This window comes from Populus alba, chromosome 18, assembly GCF_005239225.2.
Source record: "Populus alba chromosome 18, ASM523922v2, whole genome shotgun sequence".
In the NCBI taxonomy this organism is placed as follows: Eukaryota; Viridiplantae; Streptophyta; class Magnoliopsida; order Malpighiales; family Salicaceae; genus Populus; species Populus alba.
This window is the reverse complement of record NC_133301.1, coordinates 4084147-4100877: the sequence shown is the minus strand read 5'-3', so window position 1 is coordinate 4100877 and position 16731 is coordinate 4084147. Positions and strand designations below refer to the sequence as shown.

General features: G+C 35.2%; 2 protein-coding genes across 3 annotated transcripts; one reads left to right on the top strand and one right to left on the bottom strand.

Annotated features, from left to right (window-relative positions):
- Positions 1-1683: 1683 nt before the first annotated feature.
- On the top strand, positions 1684-9620 carry LOC118053666 (nuclear pore complex protein NUP85). Its single transcript, XM_035064979.2, has 18 exons — positions 1684-2243; positions 2331-2433; positions 2519-2629; positions 2734-2817; positions 3282-3353; positions 3471-3527; positions 4044-4163; positions 4270-4470; positions 4594-4704; positions 4806-4843; positions 4969-5125; positions 5902-6003; positions 6109-6165; positions 6395-6541; positions 6700-6770; positions 6879-6966; positions 7222-7278; positions 8841-9620. Exons 1-18 carry the CDS (start codon positions 1852-1854, stop codon positions 9036-9038), a joined length of 2166 nt encoding a protein of 721 aa, XP_034920870.1. The 5' UTR covers positions 1684-1851; the 3' UTR covers positions 9039-9620.
- Positions 9621-10182: 562 nt separating this feature from the next.
- On the bottom strand, positions 10183-15236 carry LOC118053665 (protein unc-13 homolog). Of its 2 annotated transcripts, none has more exons than XM_035064976.2 (5): positions 14688-15236; positions 13133-13993; positions 11981-12436; positions 11285-11474; positions 10183-11200 (listed from the first exon to the last, which is right to left on the bottom strand). In XM_035064976.2, exons 1-5 carry the CDS (start codon positions 15189-15191, stop codon positions 10272-10274), a joined length of 2940 nt encoding a protein of 979 aa, XP_034920867.1. In that variant the 5' UTR covers positions 15192-15236; the 3' UTR covers positions 10183-10271. The 2 variants fall into 2 exon arrangements, with proteins under 2 accessions (XP_034920867.1, XP_034920868.1); XM_035064977.2 differs by having other exon boundaries at positions 11285-11459.
- Between the last annotated feature and the right edge of the window lie 1495 nt (positions 15237-16731).

The following is a 16731-nucleotide window of genomic DNA, read 5'->3' as shown; positions in this document are numbered from 1 at the left end:
ATAATTTATTATATTTATAATTTTACAAATAAATATCTAAAATAATTTGTGTATTTTTTCTAAAAATATATTACTAAAAGTGTTTGATAAATATTAAATATTTTATTTTTATGGTCCATATACTTTATTTAATGAAATTAACTATGAAAAAGAAATATCAATTATTAGTAGTAAACCATTAGTAGGTAGCTAAAATGATAAAATGGATGAGGATTAAGAGGTATGCTCTTTATATGGTCTTGAGCTTGACTCCCTCTACCTGATAATATTGATAGCCATAGATTGCAGAGTGTACGTCATGTTTCATAAGTCTTGTTCGAAGTGCAGGGACTTGATTCGGTGCTCACAAGCTGACCTTAGATACCTTACATAAACTATTAATAGTGGTTGGTCTCTAATGATAATAAACTAGCCTATGTACCTGCATTTCACCACAGGGTTGAACAACTTTTTAAACAAAAAACAATGTTTAGGTACTGAAAATGAATAAAAAAAACATGAAAAACCATTTATGACAAATATGTAAAAACATTAATTAGAGCTAAGCCAACATAAGACATCCCGTTAAACTCGCAATCTAAATTATGTGACTGGAATGAACCGATTAAAAATAAAAGGAATTATAAAGCTTTTTTTTTTTAAAAAAAATGTTAACTTTTTTAAACTCATAATTCGGTTATTAAACTTGAAGTACCCAATCTAGAAAAATCATGAAGTTTAATTTTAAAAAAATTAAATATTAAAGAATGAAATTGAAGAAAAAACATATAAACATACAAAAGGATTTTAAAAAAAATTCTAATCATTAAAAAAAAAATTAGATTGTAAATTTGATTTGAAGGATCAGATTGAAAGCCAAATTTTTTTATAAGAGGGCAAATAAATTTTTTTTAAGAAATTAAAAGTAAAATGACCGAATTGAAATACCTTATATATACAAATTAAGAATTAATGGTTAAATTGAAAAACAAACAAAATTTCAAAAAAAAAAATGACTAAAAAACAACAATCAAAACTCAAAGGTTTGAATTTAAAATAACAAAATAAATAAGGACCATAGTGTATTTATGAGGATATAAGAGAGAAATAAATGAAGAAAAAGAAGAAAGGGTAGTTGGCGATACTAAATTTGGAGCACATACCCCGTCTATAGTTGAAGAAGAGAAGTGAAATAATAATTTGAAACGACAAACGACTATTTTTTACAACTAGAACACTGCTTTTAATAAGAAATTATTATTTAATGGTTAATTATATAATTGTTCATAACTAAACTTACAATTAACAAAAAAAAATCAAAGTTAATATCAAAATACCTATATATCTCTACTCGACACCATTTAATTCTTTTGCTCCTATGGTATTTTGATTATTTTACTATTTATGAAAGCATTGAATAGATAAAAATACCATCAAATAAACTGTAATAACTTATATATAATGTGAAAATACCAAAATATCTTGAGGCATCTATTTTTTTTTTTATGAAAAGGACAAAATAATCACCAGTGATGAATAAAAGAAATACGAGGATAGCTAAAGTGCATCTCTCATGTCTTTTAATATATTTGTTATATGGAATATTGAAAATTAATTATGATATTTTAGTGAAGGCAAAGGCAAAGGCACAGGCAGGGATCATTTAGGACTTTAGTCGATAAAATTTTTAGATGGTGGATCCAATTTATAGGTTTTCGTAATAGAAAAACCACGGGTAGATAAAAACGCTGCGTTTATTACACATGAAGCAAACTGATAAAATAACAGTCACTCAGTCCTGCTTTCCTTCCAAAACCCCTCCAGAACCCTAGATCGTTACTTCTCCATCATTTCCGTTACTCCTCTATCGAAATGCCTGACGTCGCAGCGGATTCTGCGGCTTCTGCCAGCGGTGGCGAGTTAGTCCCATTCGTGCCAGACACTGAAATCGCCGTGGTGTACCCGCTTCACCACGGCCTAAAACCTCCAATCTCTCGCGTCTCAATCTCCTGGGCCCGAGGAAACAATCTTCGCGTGTCATTACTCCGTAACCCGCCTTCCAATTCCGACTCCGACGGAGAAATTGGGGGAAAAGTTGTGGAGGTAAATCTCGACAGCGGAGCCGCCGACGTCAGAGAACCAGCGCAGTGGAGGCGCATTGCCTACGGCTCTGTTACGCCCTTCGCGCTCCTTCAAAGTCGCAAGAATTCAGCTTCAATTTTATCTAAATTACAATCAAGTCCCTCTCCATTTCACCTTGACTGGCAAGTTTTGAATTGTTGTTTTTAAAGTATTTATGTTTATTTATTGAATTATTTTTAGTAAAAAATGAGATAAATTATTTTCTTTAGGTGGGAGTATGTAATGGAGTACAGCAAGGACATAAAAGAACTACTTGGGAATCCGAAGTCAAATTATAATCCTTTAATTGAAGATCCTAAAGAAGTTTTAAAGGTGAAGTTTCCTTGGCGCAATTGTTATTTATTTAGAGTTTAGAATTAGTGGTTGATTGTTTAATTAAGTGAATCATTTTGTGTAGAAAGGTGAGGAACCAACGAGCTTAAAGGCAGCATGGGAGCTGATGGAAATGTTTTATGCAGACAAATTATGTCAGAGTTGGTTGCCAGAACGCCTTGTCGATTGGTTGGCTGTAATGATCATTTATGCTTTCTATCTTGTGTGATATTTTGGGGGTTGTGTTTGATCGAACCCTTTTGTTAATTCTGCTGTTCTTATTCTTGCTGGTTTTGCCAGGATTATGATTGCCTGTTATCAGGTGACCAGCCAGCTGTTCATTCAAAACTTGTGGAGTTTCAAGGGACACTAGTTACCTTACAGGTTTGATTATGTTCTGGATTTTGTTTTTCAAGTTCTATTAAACAGTTTGATTTTTTTCTTTGCTTAGCCAAGTTTCTAATAAATTTGTGAGCGTAAATGTTAAACTTATGCTGTCATATGATCTGAAATTGATTTTGCAATATCATGATTGGGAAAGGTGGCAAGCAATATTGCTTAATGTAATCCTGTTAGTGCATAAAGTTTTCTCTGTATTGGGTTGTCCATGAATGGAGCTCGAGTCTATTTCTGTCTACTATCTATGGGAATGCTGGATGTTTGGCAAGCCTCTCCAGCTTAAAATGTTGAAATGAGGTGAAATTTGGTTGCATATGTTCAATTGAATCAATTCTTAGATTGGACTTTTGTGCAACTTATTTGACATTTATTATATCCAAGGTCAAAACCTATGTGAACTCACTTTTTTCTCTTTTGAATATCAGATCTTATATGATTGCTCTATGCAGGTCATTGAAGATGATCCTAAATATTGGGAGGTGATATCATCTGCACTAGCAGTTGGTTGGCTAGAGATTGTGGTAAAGTGGTCTTGGGTCCAGTCTTTCCTGTAGTATGTTGAGTGGTATAGTTCCTCTTATAGGCAATGAAATGATGACAAATGTTTTAATGCAGGACTTAATGTTTTTTTCTTGCAGGTGAAACTTTTGCGCTTGCATGGATCTTATCAACTGGATCAGATTGGCCTTAGAGAGGTTGGTAAGAATTTAATGATGATTGATTGAATATGTGCACACTGTTTGAAAATTATTCTTAAATTTCATTTTCTGCAAACATTTTATGCCTTTTAGATTGTCACCTTGAGAAGGATGCTATTTTTAGTGACTGTTTTTGCTTGCCTGGCGAAGTATTGGTTAGTCTGTAAATGTCAATTGACATTAAAATCTTAACTGTTCATTTAATATAAACCTCTTTGCTTGAGAGCGTCTTTATTTGACATATGTGGAGTTTATGTCTGTCCATAAACATGTAATAACCATACATTTGATGATTGAGCTGATATATTACAATTTGAGGAATTTTACAATGTTTTGTCCTTGATTTTTTTTTTAACCAACCAGCATAAGTTGTTTGGGTTTCATTTTTAGGTTGAGTTTTGTGCTTCATGATTCATTATGTGAATCTTTATCAAAATGAAGATTCCTTGGTATCCATGCATCTGTTTTCACAGTTGCATTTTAAGTCCTGTGTGTTTTTCTGTTATTGAGCAGACAGAGAATGGGCTAGTTGAGACTGTAGCTGTTCTAATTTCAATGATGCCACGCATGCGTCCAGAATTAAAAAATGGAAAATTAGGTGAATGCTTTAAAGCCAAACCTGATTTTGTGAAGGTACTTGTGCATTTTAGTATTATATTTGAATCTTTCTATCTTCTTTTCCTATATATATATATGGTTATTTTCATAACCATGTTGCTTAGTATCTTTTATTTTCTAGGCATGGGAGAAATGGCGAGAACAAATAACTAAGCTGGATTCCAGTGCATTCTGGGTTCTATGCGATCACCGTCAAACCAGGGAGGGCTTGAAAAATCTGATCCAGATCATGCTGGGAAGCATCAGGATTCTCTGCACTGCAACATCCCATTGGATAGAGCTGTATATATCTCACTTCCTGTTCATAAGGCCATTCACTGTTGTAAGTGCATATTTACTATTCTTTAAGTTTATTGAATTATTTGTGTCTTAATCCTATGCTGCTGATGATTTTTTTATCTTTTTGCAAGATTTGAGATTCCATTTAATTCTTTTCTTGGGTCAGGGGTTTGAAAGCATGTACAACCTAGCTCAGAAATGCATTGAGATGAAACCAATGTCTAGTCCACATAAGCTGCTGCGGCTAATAATTGGAATTATTGGGGAAAATACTGAGGTGAGCTATTTGGATCTGAAACTGCTAGGTTGTATTGTCCATTGTTTTACTCCCTTTTGTTCTTTTTCTTATTAACTCTCTGAGTTTTCAAACATTTGCAGGTTGTATTGGCTGAATGCTCAAGAGGGTTTGGTCCTTGGTAGTTTTATTAATTTTCTCTCCATCCTCATTTTGGTTCAACATGTAGAAGCTTATTTTATTGTCTTTTAAGAAAACTTCTACCAAACAACCCTTTTAAACTATATTTTGATGACTTTTCAACAGGATGGTGACTCATGCCATAGAGTTATTGACTGCTAGGAGTGACCAAGCAGATATTCTTTTACACAAGGAGCATGATGACATAGGGGGAATAAGTATGGAAGAGCTCCATCGTCTTGTCTATGCTCAAGTTCTAACTTCTCACTTCTTGACTTGGCAAGTAAGTGCAAACTGCTTGAATCATGGCATGCTAATTAAATCCTTTGTAATAATGACAGATTATGCTAGAAGGTTAGTTTTAATACAAGTAGTAGATCAGTACATAATATTTCATACTTGAGATCCTTGAATCCAAACTAACTTGTGTAATGAATACGGAATGTACAGTATATTTGAATATATACAAAAGTAGGATTTAAGGAGAAGGATATGCAATTTAGTACACAATTGGAACTGAGCTCAAGAATAAATCATTCACAAATTTGAAATCTTGTAGAAGAGGCAGAATTGTATCTAAACAATGGTATAACTTTGACATCTAGCATGGGCTGTCATGAAGGAGCTCCAACACAATCTATTTTGATGCAAAAGTAGATCTGACCTGTTTGGATAAAAAAGAAACTCAAATGTCCTTTCATTTATCCTTATGCTAGGAGATGTTTAACTTCAATTTACTTTCTATTACCTCATTGCATTTAGAAATTCAGTTTCAGTTAAAAACAAATAATAAATTATGCCTGTTCTTGGAGAGGGCCAACCCAATTACTTTGGGATTCAACCTTAAAGTTCCTGGTTGTGTACTTTTCAAGGTATAAGGTTCTTGAATATGAAGTGTGGAGGTTGATATTCTATCTGTTCTATTGCTCATTTTTTAGGCACTGTTTTGTCTTATTTTTGTCCTTATTAACTGCTCCTTTTTGTGTAATTACCCTGGCAGTAATTTACCCGTTCCTATTTTGTCTAGTATCTCTTAATTCAATTCTCTTCTGCCTGCAGATTGCTCCTGTTTACTTGACATCGTGTATGAGGCAAGGAATGAGTTTGTTGGAGGTTTTATTATACAGGCAGCCTGCCCAACACAATCAATTGTTGCTTAAGGTAATTGGTTCATCTTGAAGTGTCATCCCTGTGTCAATTTTTTGGATGCATTTATAGTTGATGTTTAAATCTTTGATTGATAGACATTTATGTGTCTGCCTGCAGAATTTAGAAATTTGCCGTCTGTATGAACTCGACCATGTCAGCTCAAACATTATGAAGGTATATGAAATCTTAAAACACATCCCCGATTTTATTTATGTATGAATACACCAAAAGTCTTGTATCTTTGAGCTCAGTGAATTCTCTGCCTGTAGCTTTTGTTTATAGTGAAACTTAAACACGTTATATTGTATACACGCAGAAGTCTTTTAGTGCCAGATTCTCCTGAGTATTGCAAGACTTTAGGTACATGGGCATTTATACTAACAAATTTAATAATTGTGTATAGATTGCTGGAGTGTACCACTGGAAGCATGGTAGGAAAGGTTTGGGAGTTTTCTGGCTTCAGCAAGCTCGGGATGAATTTCTCCTTAACAAGATTGCCCAGCAGTTGTTTGATTCTGTTGGAAAGTCAATCTCTGGTGAAAGCTTCAAGGTGGTTGTCATTGCAATCATTGATTTGATCAGCCAGCCAATGCTAAATTACTTGAGCTATAATAATAATAATAATAATAATAATAATAATAATAATAATAATAATAATGATAATAACCTTGTTAATTTCTTTTTTTTTCATATTGTTTGTCTATACAGCAATGGGAGGGTTTAATTGAATTGTTGGGTTCGGAATCAAAGCCTGCTGGGAATCTTGAGTTTCTGCACAAGTATAAGTTTTCTCTAATTCAGCAGTGATCATAATCCTCCCTTCTTCATTTCCATTTCTTTTTTTCTTTTCATTTTCAATCTTGGTTCTAAAACTAGATGTGTCACAGGTATAGGGATTTCAAGAAATTGCTACAGCAGGTTTGTGATAGGAAAACTCCAGATGCTGCTCGGCATGCTTCTGACTTGCTCATGTTGGTATGTTTAATAAACAAACTTTCTATCCTATTGATGTGCATCAGTCAATACAATCTACAAATTCTGAAGACCCTGGATCTTGTAATGTAGTGCACTTGTTGAAATATGAAGTGGTTGCACAAGCAGCAATAAGCTGTGATTTTGCAGTACACGCATTGGTATCTCGGATCTCCTGTTTGGATGGAGTTTTTTTTTTAATAAAATATATGTTGCAAGGTTTGGTTTTTTATTAGTTTCTGTTTTGTGAATGTGCAGCTTATGAAGAACCCTTCTACTCCTCAACGTTTCTGGCTGCCTCTTCTTTATGATTCTGTAAGCTTTTTCTCCTTTCCTCCCTCTAACATGGTCCCGTTTGTTTGCAGTAAAGTGAATTCCTTTTGGAAAATGAATTCCGGGGAAAGTGAATTCCGGAAAAGTATTTTCCGATGTTTGATAGTGTTATGGAAAACACTTTCCAGTATTTGGTTGTATTATGGAAAATGAACTGGAAAATAATTTATTAATATTTTTTTTTCAAATTTATCTAATATATATAAAATATTTAATCACTTACAATAAAAAAAAAAAATCTAAAATGTATAATGATGAATTTTTTTTTATATATTATATATTCATACATAGCTTATTTTATAAAATATAACTATATATATCATATCATATTATAAAGAAATAAGCTTGTGAAATATTTTTTACTATTCTATGAAACCATTTATAATTTCATTACGTACGAAATACATCCGATAAAAACTATAGTTTTAATAATATTTTTAGCATGTAATAAAATTGATAAAATATTAAGGTATAAAATTCACTCTAAACTATATATTTTTTTAAATGTTAAAAAAATAGCACTTAAAAAAAAAAAAGTTCCTGCAGGCAAGTGAACAGTGCACTAAAACTGCACTGTTCACTATTTTTAGTGAATAGAGTATGCAATCATGTTAATTGCACTGTTCATTGAACAGTGCAATTAGCATGAACAGTTACATAAAAAACATCACAACGCAGTATTGGCCCACATCCGGAAAGTGTTTTCCAAGAATTAAAACCGGAAAACACTTTCCTTATGTTAAACTTAAAACTTTTCATTTGACCGGAATTGAATTTCCTTTGACTCACTTTCCATGTATTTGCCAAACATGGGAAAGTGAGGAAAATGGTTTCTAGAAAGTGAATTCCTGGAAACAAACGGGGCCTTAGGCAAATACACTTTCCTGGAAACCATTTTCCTCACTTTCCCATGTTTGTCAAATACATGGAAAGTGAGTCAAAGGAAATTCAATTGTCAAAGGAAAAGTTTAAGTTTAACATAAGGAAAGTGTTTTCCGCTTTTAATTCTTGGAAAACACTTTCCGGACGTGGGCCAATACTGCGTTGTGATGTTTTTTCTGTAACTGTTCATGTTAATTGCACTGTTCAATGAACAGTGTAATTAACATGAACAGTGTATTGCATACTCTGTTCACTAAAAAATAGTGAACAGTGCAGTTTTATTGCACTGTTCACTTGCCTGCAGGAACTTTTTGCCTAAAGTCTTGCCTCAGATATTATTTGCTACAATACACAGAATAAATAATATCTGAGATAGCAAACAGTGCAGTGTATTGTAGAAGTTTATTCTGTGCATGCCTTGGAATTTCCATATATTGCAACTGGTCTGGATTTTTTTCAATGTAATTGCCAGATTACATTTTTTTGCAGGTTTTCAATATTGAGCAGGCTAACCATATTTATTTTATCTCAATTTCTTGTTGAGTTTGAAATTTTGTTTGATATATTTTAACAGTAGGTTTTTGTGTTACAGAATGTGCATATGATTAATTGAGAATTCATGCATGCCGGACTAATTGCTAGTTGATGGTTCTTTATTGCAGTTGACACTGCTTAGCTGGCAAGGGCGACCTTTGCTAAATGTCTCTCAAACGAACCTTTTGTTGAATAAACTGCAAGAATTGTCCATGGCAAGCCTGCGTCCAGGCGTTGTTGCCACTGACTTGCCAGCGGAGGCATTAGACTCTGTTAGGCTGGCCCTTGCTACAAATCTTGGGCGTGCCATCTTAGAAGAACAGTGATGCTTTGTTTTTGACATGCATGAAGATGTTAATGCACAGTACGTTTGGCTACCTTATCTATTTTTCCTGGTGACCAAGCATTCAAGCCACATGATCACCATCATTTCAAAGGAATGTCGAATGTCGATGGTGGATTTGGAATTCTGTACATGCTTGTGTAACATGTTTGTTTAAGGTTTTGCATAGCCAATGTTTCACAAGAGAAACCACTCTTTCTAGAAGTTTTACTTTGAGAAGGCTGCAGACATCGAACTTCACATCTTTTTGCAGGATTGCATTACAAGTCTCTGTTTAGCAGAAAAGGAGGCGCCCAGATGCTAACAAATCTCCGCCATTGAAGTTTTCATCTGAGTTGTATCGATGATGGGTTGCCATGGAGAAATTTCAACTATTGTTGTATAATGGCATGCTTGAAGAAATGCAAATGACCTAAGTTTGAACCTGATGGTTTCTTCTACTACCGGAGTATTCGTTTCCGATGCAATCATGATCCTTCCATCACATTCGAGTGATGCACTACGCCGCCTGAACAAGCATTTGTGTGCCCTCATGCTCAGCATTTGCGCATTCCAAGTTTTCTTTTTTTAAAAAAAAAAAAAACTTCCGAGCACTGAATTGGACTATTTTGTGCAGAAAATAGTTTGGTGGTCTTGACGGCTAGCCAATTCGAGTGGCAAGGAAAGATGGAGGGAGTGTTGAGTTTAAGATGAGATATAGGTAAGAAATGCTGTTGGAGAAGGAGAGATATGAGAGGGAGAACAAACAGGAACAGGACAAATCAACCAATGAAACAAAAGAATACACTACAATCGAGATAATGAAGCTATACCAGGACTGCACCGTTTAATGAACTACTACTCGCTAACATTGAATTTATCGAGAGAAAAAAAGAACCTCGGCAAGGTCAAAGAAAAAATGCAGCAGAGAATAGACAAAAAAATTTTTGTAGGGCTGAAGAAATCTGGTGAGCTAGTCAAATAAATTGTCCTGGATCTTCTGCCATTTTGCCCACCAAGCAAGCTTGGCAAGACTCATCCCCTATCAATTTTTCTTCACTCTGGATTAGCTGATCCTGGTAAAGAGCGACTGGAATTAACTGACAGAGTACTATACAAGTTCAACTGCAGTCCTACTTGTTCCACAGGGAGGAATTTGTTCGGGTCATCTTCGCCAAAGACAAGTAGAACCACAGGACAAGGCCTGCTTAGTTACCATGTACATCACCTCAGTGTGTTACAGTTTCTTGGGTAAATTGTAGTTTTTCTTGAGAAACTTTGATGCTGCTTCGTCATTCCGGTAACACAACACACGGAGAAGCGAGTTTGGGTCAGTAGGATTCCACTGCCCTGAAGTTGGAGGTAATGGAAGTTTAGACCTGGCAGAAGAGCCATATGTCTCCAAGGTTACACGTCTGTAACGCTCAACTAGACTCTCTGTATCTGTTTTGAGAAGGGGAAGGATACTTCTGACTGTGGTCGAAAACTTGTCTATCAAATCGGCGGGCAGGCCATCCCCATTGGCCCAAAATAGATCTTTAAGGGAATTGAAATCATCCTCTATGATCTGAGAGTCCTGGAGCGTGAAAGCACGAGAAGGGCCTCCCGCAAGCAAAACAAACAGGAATCCATCAAAGGAAGCTCTCATTATGTCGGTAACAATTCGTGTCCGAACTCTTTCATGTATTGTGTTTGAAATGATCAGCAAATTCCGCTCAAGCTCCTGGGTAAAGGGTTCAATCCTAGAAGATGATGGCTCTCCAACATACAAACCATCCCACAAAACATGACTCAAGTCATGGAAAATGATTTTGTAAGCAACAGCCTCGCTTAGTTGTTGAACTCCTTCTATACAAGCAGCTGGTGTTAGTTCAAACTTTTTTGCCAAACCATTTGTAAAGTCTTCTGCATGAGCAGATTCTGAGTTCCTCAAATGGGTTATTATTCTCTTCTCTAATACATCCAACTCTGATCGGATTCTGTGCAAAGTATTTATACGAACACAGAGCTGGGGCACTCCATAGGAATTATCTCCGTTCATTGTCACAACCTGTGAATTTCTCTTCTGAGTGTTTGGTAACTTATCTTTCTTCTTCCATGCAAACTTTGATCCTGCTGTACATCTGGTCAATGCTGGCATATTTGGAACATATGTATTTCGTGATCCTACAAATCAGACAGATTGATTGCAGTTGTTAGAAACTCAAGAAACTGAAGCCATGGACATATTTGAGCTTTGCAAACATTTACCACAGCCAGATTTTGCCTTGGTTGCATAATACTGAAGGCATCTGTCAAGACCAGCCATCAAGTCAGGTAGCAGTGCTGGATGCATTGGTATTGGCAGCTGAAAATATGCATCCAAAGTTTCATCAATAATCCGCAAAACTTCAACAGCAGATGGAGTGTATCCTTCTTGATTTGCCTGCGGGTTCCAGACCTAAACAAGCTGGTTAGCTCACGGAAAGGTAATAACAGATCATATGAAAAATACATCAAAGAAAAGAATGGACAGTCAAAACTGACAGGTACTGGGGAGAAAATTCAACAGATGAGTGCATATGATAGCATGGAAGGTTAAAAAAATGCTTGCACAAATCTATCACAAGTCTGCAAACTATCATAAATGTCATAACAGAACCACTGTGATGGGCAGACTATCCAATTAAACATAATATCTCATTGCCAACATTCAACTCTAGCCTCCTCGATGTATGTCTCCTTAAAAGGTTAGCTTTTTTACAAGCCAAGATTGCAATAGCATAATGGATTAACTTTCAAGAAAGTCTTGTAACATTGTGACATAATCAATAGTAAGTGAAACATGTCAATGTTGACATACTTGACACCAAATTCAATAGAATAAATCTGCAAGGTTGTGCAGTGGTGGATTTAATGATGGAAAAATCAATACAGAAACAGCAGTACAAACAAGTCAACAAGTACCTCTTGTTGCAAATTCCTGTCAACCCATTCCTTAAGTCTGTCTAGTCTTGCCTTGATCCATCCTTTCACCAGATTGGCAATTGCTACTTCAGCTTCATAAGGAGGCATTTCACGGATTATTGCCTTCCCACCATCATCACTGTCCACTGAATCTTCTACAGCAATCTGCACCAGATCTTTCTCCAGTTTATCTGCGGCTCTAAGCACTTGCACGGTATCTGGTGTTAATTCCACTATACTAGATATGAATTGTTTTATCTCATTTCCATAGCAAGCATGAAGAGTGGCCACAGCAACACCAGCTGAGAAAGGATGCCATCTTTTCAGTATTGGACTAAATACTTGCTTCTCGTTAACTGCCAACTCACCAACATCCTTTGCAAGGATGGCAAGAATAGGAAGAGGGTTTGGCTGGTTTTTGGATGCTCTCCGGCTTGAGTCTGCTTTCTCCATTCTCTAATTTTATGCCAAATAAAACAGTCATCTAGCCAGCCAAGAGAACTGATATAAACATAGATGCATCTCTCCATCTCTCTCAATGCAATTATAGTGTTCGGGAGCAGCTCATGAAAATAAAAAATTTACTTGGAGGCTAGCTTTTGTTTATGAGATCACACTTAATTTGAGCTTAAACTATGCTCATCACAGGTAGCACTAAGTTGATCTCTTGACAGCTATCTTAACCCAATTTGAATAGCCAATATAAAGATATATTGCATATGCTCATCTTGAGAAAATATAAAGCCACCAAAAGAAATCTTTTTTGAAATTTATATAAAGATATATAACAGACATTTGAATTTTATTTATTTTTAAGGAAAAGGAAGCCTTTATTCCATTCTTTATGCTAAGTAGTCACACACATTAAGATATTGATCAACCATGGGGGAAAGAAAAAGAAATAATAAAAAAAGAAGAGCAGATCTTCAAAGAAAAGCGATGTAACAAGTTCCTCAATCCTTCATAAGCTCTCTAACTATTATAAGGTGCTGACCAAGTACACAACACTTCAGCACTGCATTCTGAATCCCATTCCTAAAGGTTCATGCAGTGTAGAGATAGCAAGTGCTCTCATACTATAAATGAGAGCAAGGTCATTGAGAATTATGGCTCTCATGTCTCATGTCTATCGAATAGGTTGCAAAGACTTACTTGAGCAAAAGCAGTGCGTAGTGATGATCTGATGTAAGTTTCAATCCTGGTACGAGCCACATCTACTTCACTTTTTCTCTTTCTGCGATACTCATTAGATATATCCTCAATCAAAACCTTGGCTGCCAACACCCCTAGAGAAACAATGCCCTGCATGGTCTCAGCATTCCCCCTGTCAAAAGTGTCGTGATAAGCGAGGAGTCTTTTCTCTGCCCATCCCAATATTGAACTCAATGTAGAACTCAAAATCTTGGAGCATTGTGGATCCTTTGTTGTCTTCGCATCTTTTGCAACTTCTGCTAGCTGACCATCAGCTGCATCAAGCAGATCCGTTTCTCCAGTTGCAACAAAACGGTGAAATAAAACCCATGTGAAGCAAAGATTGTGGAGCATTTGATTCATTCCAAGGATTGTCCAAGTCTTCTTTATGTGTTCCATCAGTTCATCAATTTCATCAATTATAGATGTTTCATCATTAACATCAAAGCAGGCTTGTAAAAGCATTTCATAGAGTCGAAGATTCAATGGAATCCCATCAGCCCAGTGGCATATCTCTGAGAGAGACCCATCAGATCTACTTGCTAGTGACATAACAGCACTGCGAAGCACTTGCATGGACTCGTTATTCTTTCCAGTCTCTATAGGCCTATCCATAGCTCCATGGATAATTTGCTGCAGCCGCTGTGAAGTAGGATTTGACTTATCAAGTGGCACATGGGGATGCAAAAGAAGTCCAGCCTCAAGAACTTTCATGGTTCTCTTCTGCCACATTTCATATTCTTGTTTATCAGTAAAATCCAAAAGCTTGAGCTGCTGTAGTAGCTCTAGTGGAAGAACAATCGACTCAATTCTCCTTCCAACCTGTAACAAGCACATTAATAGGGCTCCATAATAGCCATGAACATGCCTGTAGTCAAATGCTACCTCAGCTAAACAAACTACAAAAAGGCTCAACATACCAGCATGATACAAAGCGGTCATCAAATGCATTACAATCCACGAGTACATAGTAATTAGTAAAATGATAGCTCATTTTAACAATAATAAACTATATATATATATATATATATATATAAACACCATAAGCAAAGGAAACCACACTTGGATAAACTTCGAAGATTGCTCAATAATTCATATCAATCAAACTATTAAATTCAGACAAACAACACAAAGTTAAGAAATTCTACACTGAAAACCCCATTATGGCACATTGACAAATAAAAAAATCCTAGAGCTACAAATTTTCAGAAACTTATCTTTCTGTAGAAAAAAGAGAGAAAAGAATCACCATAAAACTACATTACTAATTCTCATTTGATTAACCATAATTTAGAGCTTAAAGTTTTCCTTTACGACACCAACAATCATGATCGACACTAATTATCCAACAAAGAATCGAGCTTTACCAGATCAAAAGATTCAACAGAACACAGGGGAAAAAAAAAAAAACAAAAAAGACAGACTTCTTTAAAAAAACCAACAAAACAGCGGGGGGAACTGGAAAATCAAAATCAAACTAAAAAAGAAAAAAAAAACAAATTGAATAAAATCTAACCTGACCGGCAGCAATCCTCAACAAAGCCCTTCTAATCCTAGAGTCCACAGTCTCACTGACCCGCATTTGAGCCCGCATCAACTCACCAACGGTCAAACCTCTCCTTATCTTCCCCTGACCCGACCCCGGAATCTTCTTAGAACCCGAACCGGGAGACTTCAGCCCCAAAGCTTTCTTCATTTTGCTAGCAGCAGCATAGGTGAGCGAGCTTTGCAAAGCAGGCGAGTTAGGGGAGTGAGTCGAGTGGTTGGTAGGTGAGTCAGAATTGGAGTTGGGAATGTAAGTTAAGGGCTTGCCGGAGGAAGTACGAAAAACGGCGACGAAGATCTCGTAAGCGGTGGACCGGAGGTCCGAATCGGAGAGTTGGCCTAGTGGGGAGCCGATATCAGTAGTGGTGATAGTGGGTTTAGAGAGCATTATGGATAATGGCGGTGGCTTAAGCTGTGGTGGGATGGAATCTCTCTTAGAGTGGCCTAACGAGAGCTCTCTAAAGAGAGAAGCCATTATCTTGTATTTTCTCTAGAGAGAGAGGCTCTTGAGAAAGGAGGGAACTGCTCTAGCGTGTGTGTATATATATATACATAAAATGAGAAAGGTGCAAGGATTTGTTTTTTTATTATTTGGATTTTAGGGAAAAGTGTTTTTTTGTTGGACTGAAACGGTGCGGTGTTTACAGCATAGCTACTACAGTGGGAGTGCGACCACTTGTCTTTAATGGTTAAAAATGATTTAAGACGTGCTTTGGTTTGTAAAAGAAAATATTTCTTAGTTTTTATTTTTTTGGGTTTTTAGCACAATAAAAAAAATAATGCGAAGAAAATATGTGGAAATAAGACAGTTTAATGCATTAGTTTTTAGATCTGGTTTGATAATTGTCTCAATTCAAGGCTCAAGTTTTTGGTTTTAACCTGATTATTTTTTTGTTAAAAATTAAAATGAAATTATTTTAATTAAAAAAAAATTCAACGAGTTATAACTAGGATTTTTGATCGGGTTTTGTTAGATTGTTAGATCAACACGACAGGTCATATAGAGTTTTTTCTTTTTCTACTTTTTTTTAACTCGATTTGGTTCTAGCTTAGATCAACTAGTAAAGTCAAAACGGTTTTAAAAGTATACTTTGACTCTCATATAATATAATGACATCATATGTTACTTTTATTTTACAGTTGTTGTTTATATGCACGAGTCACAAATAATGTTTATAACCTCATACAAAATTAAACTGGAGCCTTTCTCTCCTTACTCTTCTTCTTTTCCTGCCATCAACAACCTCCCTCCCTCCCTCTCTTTTTCTACTGTGAAAACTCACTCAAAACATAACGAGAATACACATCTCTCTAGCACGAGATCATTGCCTTTCTCTCTCTCCAGCGTAGATCAGCCTGTTTCCAATAAAAAACAGCTACCACTAGTCATTATCAACATCTATATTCTATATTTAAAAAATATATTAAACACTTTCTCTTATGTAATTTATACTAATATGTGTTAATTTATTTCATAAAATATAAGGATTTTGAATTAAGGATTTTAAAACACAATTTAGGGTTTTTTTTATAATTAGATTAATTAGATATAATTTGAGTTTATAATTAGGTTATTTTGTAAAATAATTAATGATTTTGGGTTGTTGATTGTGAATTAACAAAATTATTTTGTTAAAGTTATTGTTTATTTAAGTTAAATTATGGGTTACACCAAATTCAATATAAAATAAGATAATTAGATGTAAAATACATGAATTGAATTGATAATTTTTATTATGTATCAAAATTTTATAAATTTAGTTGTTTACCGATTATTTTGATGAATTTAGATTTTAGCCGATTATATTACCATTTTAGTTTTATTGATAAATTACGCACTTTAATTAACCCCATAATATTAATAGATAGATTTGTGTTTGTCTTGTTATTTGATAGAATGTCTAGTAATTATTTAAATGTTAGAATTAATAGTATTTTAAATATTAACCTAAAGTTTTTAATGTTGGTCATGGGAAAATATTCATATCAAGCTTCTAAACAATTGGGTTAATAAT

Bases quoted from the DNA above. Each gene is read 5' to 3' on its own strand.
- LOC118053666 (XM_035064979.2), top strand. From the start codon at position 1,852: ATGCCTGACGTCGCAGCGGATTCTGCGGCTTCTGCCAGCGGTGGCGAG. The intron at 4,164-4,269 runs GTACTTGTGCAT...TTTATTTTCTAG, and splicing joins CCAAACCTGATTTTGTGAAG to GCATGGGAGAAATGGCGAGA. The intron at 6,542-6,699 runs GTGGTTGTCATT...TTGTCTATACAG, and splicing joins TCTCTGGTGAAAGCTTCAAG to CAATGGGAGGGTTTAATTGA.
- LOC118053665 (XM_035064976.2), bottom strand. From the start codon at position 15,191: ATGGCTTCTCTCTTTAGAGAGCTCTCGTTAGGCCACTCTAAGAGAGAT. The intron at 12,437-13,132 runs GTAAGTCTTTGC...GCATAAAATTAG, and splicing joins TACGCACTGCTTTTGCTCAA to AGAATGGAGAAAGCAGACTC. The intron at 11,201-11,284 runs GTAAATGTTTGC...TCTGATTTGTAG, and splicing joins CAAGGCAAAATCTGGCTGTG to GATCACGAAATACATATGTT.